The sequence below is a fragment of the Salvelinus namaycush genome, chromosome 2 (assembly GCF_016432855.1).
Source record: "Salvelinus namaycush isolate Seneca chromosome 2, SaNama_1.0, whole genome shotgun sequence".
NCBI classification, from domain to species: Eukaryota; Metazoa; Chordata; class Actinopteri; order Salmoniformes; family Salmonidae; genus Salvelinus; species Salvelinus namaycush.
Genome location: NC_052308.1, coordinates 5,345,619 through 5,356,654, shown reverse-complemented (window position 1 = coordinate 5,356,654; position 11,036 = coordinate 5,345,619). Strand labels below are relative to the sequence as shown.

The following is an 11,036-nucleotide window of genomic DNA, read 5'->3' as shown; positions in this document are numbered from 1 at the left end:
CTCATATCGGCCGGGCTAGAGTGGGCATCGAGCCAGGTGCCATGAAGCCGGCTCAACGCATCTGGTCTCCAGTGCGTCTCCTCGGGCCGGTGTACATGACACCAGCCTTACGCATGGTGTCCCCGGTTCGCCAGCACAGCCCAGTGCGGGTTATTCCACCTCCCCGCACTGGCCTGGCTATGGGGAGCATTCAACCAGGTAAGGTTGGGCAGGCTCGGTGCTCAAGAGCTCCAGTACGCCTGCACGGTCCGGTATATCCGGCGCCACCTTCCCACCCCAGCCCAGTACCACCAGTGCCTACACCACGCACCAGGCTTCCAGTGCATCTCCAGAGCCCTGTACGTCCTGTTGCTGCTCCCCGCACTAGCCTTGAGGTGCGTGTCCTTAGCCCGGTACCACCAGCTCCGGCACCACGCACCAGGCCTTCTGTGCGCCTCAGCAGGCCAGAATCTGCTGTCTGCCCAGCGACACCTGCGCTGCCCGTCAGCCCAGCGCCGCCTGCGCTGCCCGTCTGCCCAGCGCCGTCTGAGCCGCCCGTCTGTCCGTAGCCGTCAGAGCCGCCCGTCTGTCCTGAGCCGTCAAAGCCGCCCGTCTGTCCTGAGCCGCTAGAGCCGTCCGTCAGTCAGGAGTCGCTAGAGCCGTCCATCAGTCAGGAGCCGCCAGAGCCGCCCGCCAGTCAGGAGCCGCCAGAGCCGCCCGCCAGTCAGGAGCCGCCAGAGCCGCCCGCCAGTCAGGAGCCGCCAGAGCCGCCCGCCAGTCAGGAGCTGCCAGAGCCGCCCGCCAGTCAGGAGCTGCCAGAGCCGCCCGCCAGTCAGGAGCTGCAAGAGCCGCCCGCCAGTCAGGAGCCGCCCGCCAGTCCGGAGCCGCCCCTCAGTCCGGAGCTGCCCCTCAGTCCGGAGCTGCCCCTCAGTCCGGAGCTGCCCCTCAGTCCGGCGCTGCCCCTCAGTCCGGAGCTGCCCCTCAGTCCAGTGGCGCCCTCTAGGATGGTCTTCAGTCCGGGACTCGCTGTAAGGGTCAGTACCCGCTCCAGAGGCACCACCAAAGCGGGTATTGACTATGGTGGAGTGGGGTCCACGTCCCGCACCCGAGCCGCCGCCGTGAGAAGGCCCACCCGGACCCTCCCCTTCTGTGTCAGGTTTTGCGGCCGGAGTCCGCACCTTTGGGGGGGGGGGGGGGGGGGTACTGTCACGCCCTGGCCTTAGTTGTCTTAGTTTTCTTTATTATTTTAGTTAGGTCAGGGTGTGACATGGGGGATGTATGTGTTTTGTATTGTCTAGGGGTTTTGTATGTTTATGGGGCAGTGTGTAGTCTAGGTGTATGTATGTCTATGGTTGCCTAGATTGGTTCTCAATTAGAGACATCTAATCGTTGTCTCTGATTGGGAACCATATTTAGGCAGCCATATTCATGAGGTAGTTTGTGGGTGATTGTCTATGTCTAAGTTGCCTGTGTCTGCACTTATTGTTTATATAGCTTCACGTTCGTCGGTTTGTTGTTTTGTTTAGTTTGTAAAGTGTTCTTCGTCTTCGTTAATTAAATATGTATTCATTTCACGCTGCGCCTTGGTCCTCCTCTCTTCAATGTTACGACGATCGTGACACTCTCTCTCTCTCTGAGGGCCTTTCTACCTCCCTCCCTCCATCTCTCTCTCTCTCTCTGAAGGTCTTTCTCCCTCGTGTCTCTAAACTCAGTAAGCAGGATTAAAGCAACATCCACGTCACAAGCTCCTATTTTCCACACACGCACACACACACACACACATGCACGCACACACGCACGCACACACACGCACACACAGCTGGCCAGATGCAGAGTATGTGTTTGTGTGTGTGTGTGTGGTTCGAGGAGCATTGGCCACAACACCACCTCAAAGACATTGGGCTTCATCCTAAATGGCATCCTATTCCCTATATAGTGTGCTACTTTTGACCCAAGCCCTATGAGCCCTATGGACCTTAGTCAAAACTAGTGCACTAAATACGGAATTGGGTGCCATTTGGGACGAAGCCCAGCTCATAGAACATTCCTCACATTAGAATTTTAATGCTGTCTTAATATAAGCCGCAATAAACGTTCCTGTCATCTGCCAGAATGGCCCAGATAAATGTCCTGTCATCTGCCAGAATGGCCCAGATAAATGTCCTGTCATCTGCCAGAATGGCCCAGATAAATGTCCTGTCATCTGCCAGAATGGCCCAGATAAATGTCCTGTCATCTCCCAGAATGGCCCAGATAAATGTCCTGTCATCTGCCAGAATGGCCCAGATAAATATCCTGTCATCTGCCAGAATGGCCCAGATAAATATCCTGTCATCTGCCGGAATGGCCCAGATAAATGTCCTGTCATCTGCCAGAATGGCCCAGATAAATGTCCTGTCATCTGCCGGAATGGCCCAGATAAATGTCCTGTCATCTCCCAGAATGGCCCAGATAAATGTCCTGTCATCTCCCAGAATGGCCCAGATAAATGTCCTGTCATCTGCCAGAATGGCCCAGATAAATATCCTGTCATCTGCCAGAATGGCCCAGATAAATATCCTGTCATCTGCCAGAATGGCCCAGATAAATATCCTGTCATCTGCCAGAATGGCCCAGATAAATGTCCTGTCATCTCCCAGAATGGCCCAGATAAATGTCCTGTCATCTGCCAGAATGGCCCAGATAAATGTCCTGTCATCTCCCAGAATGGCCCAGATAAATGTCCTGTCATCTGCCAGAATGGCCCAGATAAATGTCCTGTCATCTCCCAGACTGCACAAATGTACGCACGGATACACACACACACACACACACACATGAATACATGCATGCATGCATGCCCACCCACCCACACACACATTTTACAGTAGTTTAAACAGGTCAGGCCTATAGTGAGAGGGGCGGTTAGAGTCAGCTTTAGGTGTTCTGTGTCAGTTGAAGGTAAAACAGCAGTGTGGAAAAACACATAATAAAAAAAAAAAAACACAGACACCTCCTCTCCTCACAGGTCTCGTCTGGTTAAGATACAGGAAACACGCGCACACGCACACACACACACACACACAGAAAGGATTGTTGCGGGGCCTCTCGAGTGGCTCAGTGGTCTAAGGTTACTGCATCGCAGTGTTGGAGGCGTCACTACAGACCCGGGTTCGATTCCAGGCTGTGTCACAGCCGGCCGCGACCGGGAGACCCATGATGCGGAGCACAATTATCCCAGCGTCGTCCGGGTTAGAGGAGGGGTTTGGCCGGCCGGGATGTCCTTGTCCCATCACGCACTAGCGACTACTTGTGGCGGGCCGGGAGCATGCAAGCTGTTTCCCCCGACACATTGGTGCGGCTGGCTTCCGGATTAAGCGAGCAGTGTGTCAAGAAGCAGTGCGGCTTGGTGGGGTTGTGTGTGGTTGGACGCATGGCTCTCGACCTTTGCCTCTCCCGAGTCCGTACGGGAGTTGCAGCCATAGGACAAGACTGTAACTACCAATTGGGGAGGAAAACTACTGCCTGTAGTAGTTTATATACAGGCAGTAGTTGTACCGAGTCGATGTGCAGGGGTACGAGGTCATTGAGGTAGATATGTAGGTAGGTACTTGTAGTATTTATAGATATGCAGTATTATGTGATTTTATAAAATGTTTATTTTTTATTACCAAATTAGTTTATTTATTTATTACCAAACTGGTTATTTATTTATTACCAAACTGGTTATTTATTTATTACCAAATAGTTTATTTATTTTTTACCAAACTAGTTTATTTATTTATTACCAAACTAGTTTATTTATTTATTACCAAACTGGTTTATTTATTTATTACCAAACTAGTTTATTTATTTATTACCAAACTGGTTTATTTATTTATTACCAAACTGGTTATTTATTTATTACCAAACTAGTTTATTATTTATTTATTACCAAACTGGTTTATTTATTTATTACCAAACTGGTTATTTATTTATTACCAAACTGGTTATTTATTTATTACCAAACTAGATATTTATTTATTACCAAACTAGTTTATTTATTTATTACCAAACTGGTTATTTATTTATTACCAAACTAGTTTATTTATTTATTACCAAATAGTTTATTTATTTATTACCAAACTGGTTTATTTATTTATTACCAAACTAGTTATTTATTTATTACCAAACTAGTTTATTATTTATTTATTACCAAACTGGTTTATTTATTTATTACCAAACTGGTTATTTATTTATTACCAAACTGGTTATTTATTTATTTATTACCAAACTGGTTATTTATTTATTACCAAACTAGTTATTTATTTATTACCAAACTAGTTTATTATTTATTTATTACCAAACTGGTTTATTTATTTATTACCAAACTGGTTATTTATTTATTACCAAACTGGTTATTTATTTATTTATTACCAAACTGGTTATTTATTTATTACCAAACTAGTTATTTATTTATTACCAAACTAGTTTATTATTTATTTATTACCAAACTGGTTTATTTATTTATTACCAAACTGGTTGTTTATTTATTACCAAACTGGTTATTTATTTATTTATTACCAAACTGGTTATTTATTTACTACCAAACTGGTTATTTATTTATTACCAAACTGGTTTATTTATTTATTACCAAACTGGTTATTTATTTATTTATTACCAAACAAGTTTATTTATTTATTACCAAACTGGTTATTTATTTATTACCAAACTAGTTTATTTATTTATTACCAAACTAGTTTATTTATTTATTACCAAACTGGTTATTTATTTATTACCAAACTAGTTTATTTATTTATTACCAAACTAGTTATTTATTTATTACCAAACTAGTTTATTATTTATTTATTACCAAACTAGTTTATTTATTACCAAACTGGTTATTTATTTATTACCAAACTGGTTTATTTATTTATTACCAAACTAGTTTATTATTTATTTATTACCAAACTAGTTTATTTATTTATTACCAAACTGGTTATTTATTTATTACCAAACTAGTTTATTTATTTATTACCAAACTGGTTATTTATTTATTACCAAACTAGTTTATTTATTTATTACCAAACTGGTTATTTATTTATTACCAAACTAGTTTATTTATTTATTACCAAACTGGTTATTTATTTATTACCAAACTGGTTATTTATTTATTACCAAACTAGTTTATTTATTTATTACCAAACTGGTTATTTATTTATTACCAAACTGGTTATTTATTTATTACCAAACTGGTTTATTTATTTATTACCAAACTGGTTATTTATTTATTACCAAACTGGTTATTTATTTACTACCAAACTGGTTATTTATTTATTACCAAACTGGTTATTTATTTATTACCAAACTGGTTATTTATTTATTACCAAACTGGTTATTTATTTATTACCAAACTGGTTATTTATTTATTACCAAACTGGTTATTTATTTATTACCAAACTGGTTATTTATTTACTACCAAACTGGTTATTTATTTATTACCAAACTGGTTATTTATTTATTACCAAACTGGTTATTTATTTATTACCAAACTGGTTATTTATTTACTACCAAACTGGTTATTTATTTATTACCAAACTAGTTTATTTATTTATTACCAAACTGGTTTATTTATTACCAAACTAGTTTATTTATTTATTACCAAACTGGTTTATTTATTTATTACCAAACTAGTTAATTCATTACCAAACTGGTTATTTATTTATTACCAAATAGTTTATTTATTTATTACCAAACTAGTTTATTTATTTATTACCAAACTGGTTTATTTATTTATTACCAAATAGTTTATTTATTACCAAACTAGATATTTATTTATTACCAAACTAGTTTATTTATTTATTACCAAACTGGTTATTTATTTATTACCAAATAGTTTATTTATTTATTACCAAACTAGATATTTATTTATTACCAAATAGTTTATTTATTTATTACCAAACTAGATATTTATTTATTACCAAACTGGTTATTTATTTATTACCAAATAGTTGATTTATTTATTACCAAACTAGATATTTATTTATTACCAAACTGGTTTATTTATTTATTACCAAACTAGATATTTATTTATTACCAAACTGGTTATTTATTTATTACCAAATAGTTTATTTATTTATTACCAAACTAGATATTTATTTATTACCAACTAGTTTATTTATTTATTACCAAACTGGTTTATTTATTTATTACCAAATTAGTTTATTTATTTATTACCAAATAGTTTATTTATTTATTACCAAACTGGTTTATTTATTTATTACCAAATAGTTTATTTATTTATTACCAAACAAGTTTATTTATTTATTACCAAACTAGTTTATTTATTTATTACCAAATAGTTTATTTATTTATTACCAAACTGGTTTATTTATTTATTACCAAACTAGTTTATTTATTTATTACCAAATAGTTTATTTATTTATTACCAAACTGGTTTATTTATTTATTACCAAATTAGTTCATTTATTTATTTCCAAACTAGTTTATTTATTATCAAACTAGTTTATTTATTACCAAACTAGTTTATTTATTACCAAACTAGTTTATTTATTTACTACCAAACTAGTTTATTTATTTACTACCAAACTAGTTTATTTATTTATTACCAAACTGGTTATTTATTTATTACCAAACTGGTTATTTATTTATTACCAAACTAGTTTATTTATTTATTACCAAACTGGTTATTTATTTATTACCAAACTGGTTATTTATTTATTACCAAACTGGTTATTTATTTATTACCAAACTAGTTTATTTATTTATTACCAAACTGGTTAATTTATTTATTACCAAACTGGTTATTTATTTATTACCAAACTAGTTTATTTATTTATTACCAAACTGGTTATTTATTTATTACCAAACTGGTTATTTATTTATTACCAAACTAGTTTATTTATTTATTACCAAACTGGTTATTTATTTATTACCAAACTAGTTTATTTATTTACTACCAAACTAGTTTATTTATTTACTACCAAACTAGTTTATTTATTTATTACCAAACTAGTTTATTTATTACCAAACTAGTTTATTTATTTATTACCAAACTAGTTTATTTATTACCAAACTAGTGTATTTATTTATTACCAAACTAGTTTATTTATTTATTACCAAACTGGTTATTTATTTATTACCAAACTGGTTATTTATTTATTACCAAACTGGTTATTTATTTATTACCAAACTGGTTTATTTATTTATTACCAAACTGGTTTATTTATTTATTACCAAACTAGTTTATTTATTTATTACCAAACTGGTTTATTTATTTATTACCAAACTGGTTTATTCATTACCAAAATTGTTTATTTTTTACCAAACTAGTTTATTTATTTATTACCAAACTAGTTTATTTATTACCAAAACAGTTGATTTATTACCAAACTATTTCCAAATTAGTTTGGGTGGTCTAAGTCACTGCATCTCAGTGCAAGAAGCGTCAATACAGTACCTGGTTCGAATCCAGGCTGTGTCACATTCGGCCGCGATTGGGAGTCCCATAGGGCGGCGCGCAATTGGCCCAACGTCGTCCGGGTTTTGCCGGGTTAGGCCATCATTGTCAATAAGAATGTGTTCTTAACTGATTTGCCCAGTTAAATAAAGGTTCAATAAAGAATAAAAAATAAAATAAATATTGATTTATTACCAAACTAGTTTGGTCTCAGGTGAGTGTAATGTATTATTTGCCCCAGTGCTGCTCTCTCTCTCTCTGTGTGTGTGTATGTATGTGTGTGTGTGTGCGTGTGCGTGTGCGTGTGCGTGTGCGTGTGCGTGTGCGTGTGTGTCAGTGGGCAGTCAAGAAGAACCACAAACAGAAGAGGATGTGGCTTCAACAGAAAACAGTGAGCGAGAGAGAGCGAGAGAGGGGGAGAGAGAGAGTGAGAGAGGGGGAGAGAGAGAGAGTGAGAGGGAAAGAGAGAGAGATACGCAGAAACACCGAGTGAAAGAGAGAGAAATGGAAAACAGAAAGAAAACGACAGAAAGAGAGAGAGAATAACAGAAACCGAGAGAAAGATATATACCGGTCCAACTCAACATGTAGTCAGAGGCCTAAGGACTGGGCTTGTAGAAAACATTCATTTACATGCACCAGTGACTCCCTCTAGTGAACTGACTGGTATGTCAGATAATGTAGGCTATAGGAGGCCATCTGTTGCACTGAGATAGATTGAAAAGTAAAGCCGTGATGGAAAATCATCTGTCCATGAAAGCTGTAGTGATGAGGCTATACCATGCAGCTTTGTCCCCATGTTATGAAACTATAGTCATTCTACCAATGACAGCTGGGGCTGAGTGGCACGTGCGACCTGTAGACTATACTATACTGTATAATACACACACACTCCTGCACACACACACACACACGCACGCACGCACACACACACACACCCTAACCTAACATTTCCCTATCAAACTGTGTCAAACCTCATGTAACATGTTATTGACCTTATACAGTATAACCTCCTCTCTCTCCCCACCAGGTGTCTCCCCAGTCCTACATTTCCCAGCAGTCTCTCCTGGAGTCTACTCTATACTCCGCCAACCAGCAGGTGAAGAGGCGGAGCCAAGTGGAGCCCCCCAGCCCCGCCCCCGGCCAGCGACCCATGCAGGTCATTTTGTTTGTTTCTGTTTGATCAGTTTGATTCTGATGAAAGCCGTTGACGATGGAAATGTCATGTTTTCCTAACTTAAAATAGCTAATACAATCCCTTTCAAGCAATAAAAAAACACTCACATAGCAAAGATGACGTTCATACATAAAGCTATTGAGGAAGACACAAAATGACACAAAAAAAGTCCAACACATATTTGCGTTGTACCACTGCAGGTGCTGGACCTATGGGAGCAGTACTCAGACCCCTCCACGGGGCGATGTTTCTATGTCAACACCGTTACCAAGGAGAGGTCCTGGAAACCCCCCCGCAGAGCCCGCGAACAGGTAACAGACATACAGTGCCTTGCAAAAGTATTCATCCCCCTTGGCGTTTTTTCCTATTTTGTTGCATTACAACCTGTAATTTAAACAAACAGAAAAGTGGTGCGTGCATATGTATTCACCCCCTTTGCTATGAAGTCCCTAAATAAGATCTGGTGCAACCAATTACTTTCAGAAGTCACATAATTAGTTAAATAAAGTCCACCTGTGTGCAATCTAAGTGTCACATGATCTATCACATGATCTCAGTATATATACACCTGTTCTGAAAGGCCCCAGAGTCTGCAACACCACTAAGCAAGGGGCACCACCAAGCAAGCGGCACCATGAAGACCAAGGAGCTCTCCAAACAGGTCAGGGTAAAAGTTGTGGAGAAGTACAGATCAGGGTTGGGTTATAAAAAAATATCAGAAACTTTGAACATCCCACGGAGCACCATTAAATCCATTATAAAAAAATGGAAAGAATATGGCACCACAGCAAACCTACCAAGAGAGGGCCGCCCACCAAAACTCACAGACCAGGCAAGGAGGGCATTAATCAGAGAGACAACAAAGAGACTAAAGATAACCCTGAAGGAGCTGCAAAGGTCCTCAGTGGCGATTGGGAGTATCTGTCCATAGGACCACTTTTATGCCATACACTCCACAGAACTGGGCTTTACGGAAGAGTGGCCAGAAAAAAGCATTGCTTAAAGAAAATAATAAGCAAACACGTTTGGTGTTCGCCAAAAGGCATGTAGGAGACTCTGTAAACATATGGAAGAAGGTACTCTGGTCAGATGAGACTAAAATTTAGCTGTTTGGCCATCAAGAAAAATGCTATGTCTGGTGAAAACCCAACTTCTCTCATCACCCCGAGAACAACATCCCCACAGTGAAGCATGGTGGTGGCAGCATCATGCTGTGGAGATGTTTTTCATCGTCAGGGCCTGGGAAACTGGTCAGAATTGAAGGAATGATGGATGGAGCTAAATACAGGGAAATTCTTGAGGGAAACCTGTTTCAGTCTTCCAGAGATTTGAGACTGGGACGGAGGTTCACCTTCCAGCAGGACAATGATCCTAAGCATACTACTAAAGCAACACTAGAGTGGTTTAAGGGGAAACAATACTTTTGCCTTGAAGAATGGGCAACAATCCCAGTGGCTAGATGTGCCAAGCTTATAGAGACATGCCCCAAGAGACTTGCAGCTGTAATTGCTGCAAAAGGTGTCGCTACAAAGTATTGACTTTGTGAAAACTGGTGAAAACTTGAGCGTGTATAACTATTCTGTTTTTTTGCATCTTCAAAGTGGTAGGTATGTTGTGTAAATCAAATGATACAAACCCCCCGAAAAATCAGTTTTAATTCCAGGTTGTAAGGTAACAAAATAGGAAAAATGCCAAGGGGGGTGAATACTTTCACAAGCCACTGTAACAGGGATATAGAGAACACAGGGTCCTATGTTAATTTACAGACATGCAGACCAAAGAATCCTATGTTAATTTACAGGCATACAGACCACAGGATCCTATGTTAATTTACAGGCATACAGACCACAGGATCCTATGTTAATTTACAGACATGCAGACCAAAGAATCCTATGTTAATTTACAGACATACAGACCAAAGAATCCTATGTTAATTTACAGGCATACAGACCACGGGATCCTATGTTAATTCACAGACATACAGACCAAAGAATCCTATGTTAATTTACAGGCATACAGACCACAGGATCCTATGTTAATTTACAGGCATAAAGACCACAGGGTCCTATGTTAATTTACAGGCATACAGACCACAGGATCCTATGTTAATTTACAGGCATAAAGACCACAGGATCCTATGTTAATTTACAGGCATAAAGACCACAGGATCCTATGTTAATTTACAGGCATACAGACCACAGGATCCTATGTTAATTTACAGGCATAAAGACCACAGGGTCCTATGTTCATTTACAGATATACAGACCACAGGATCCTATGTTAATTTACAGACATACAGATCACAGGGTCCTATGTTAAGTTCAACAGTACAACTATTTTTGGGGAGAGTAGAGTCATTTTATCAACACTTTTTTTAATGTTACCAGCAATGAGAAATAGTAGAACAGATCTGCTTTCAAACTAACACCCCTCTTCCCTGCT

General features: G+C 38.8%; 1 protein-coding gene across 1 annotated transcript in view; it reads left to right on the top strand.

Moving 5' to 3' along the window:
- Positions 1-10,751, top strand: part of LOC120020213 (rho GTPase-activating protein 12-like) — a 15,995-nt gene extending 5,244 nt beyond the window's left edge. Inside the window, exons 5-8 of the mRNA XM_038963732.1 lie at positions 7,755-7,808; positions 8,448-8,576; positions 8,795-8,905; positions 10,746-10,751. Of these exons, the coding sequence (XP_038819660.1) occupies positions 7,755-7,808; positions 8,448-8,576; positions 8,795-8,905; positions 10,746-10,751 (300 nt within the window). The remainder of the gene's footprint in view (positions 1-7,754; positions 7,809-8,447; positions 8,577-8,794; positions 8,906-10,745) is intronic.
- The last annotated feature ends 285 nt before the right edge of the window (positions 10,752-11,036 follow it).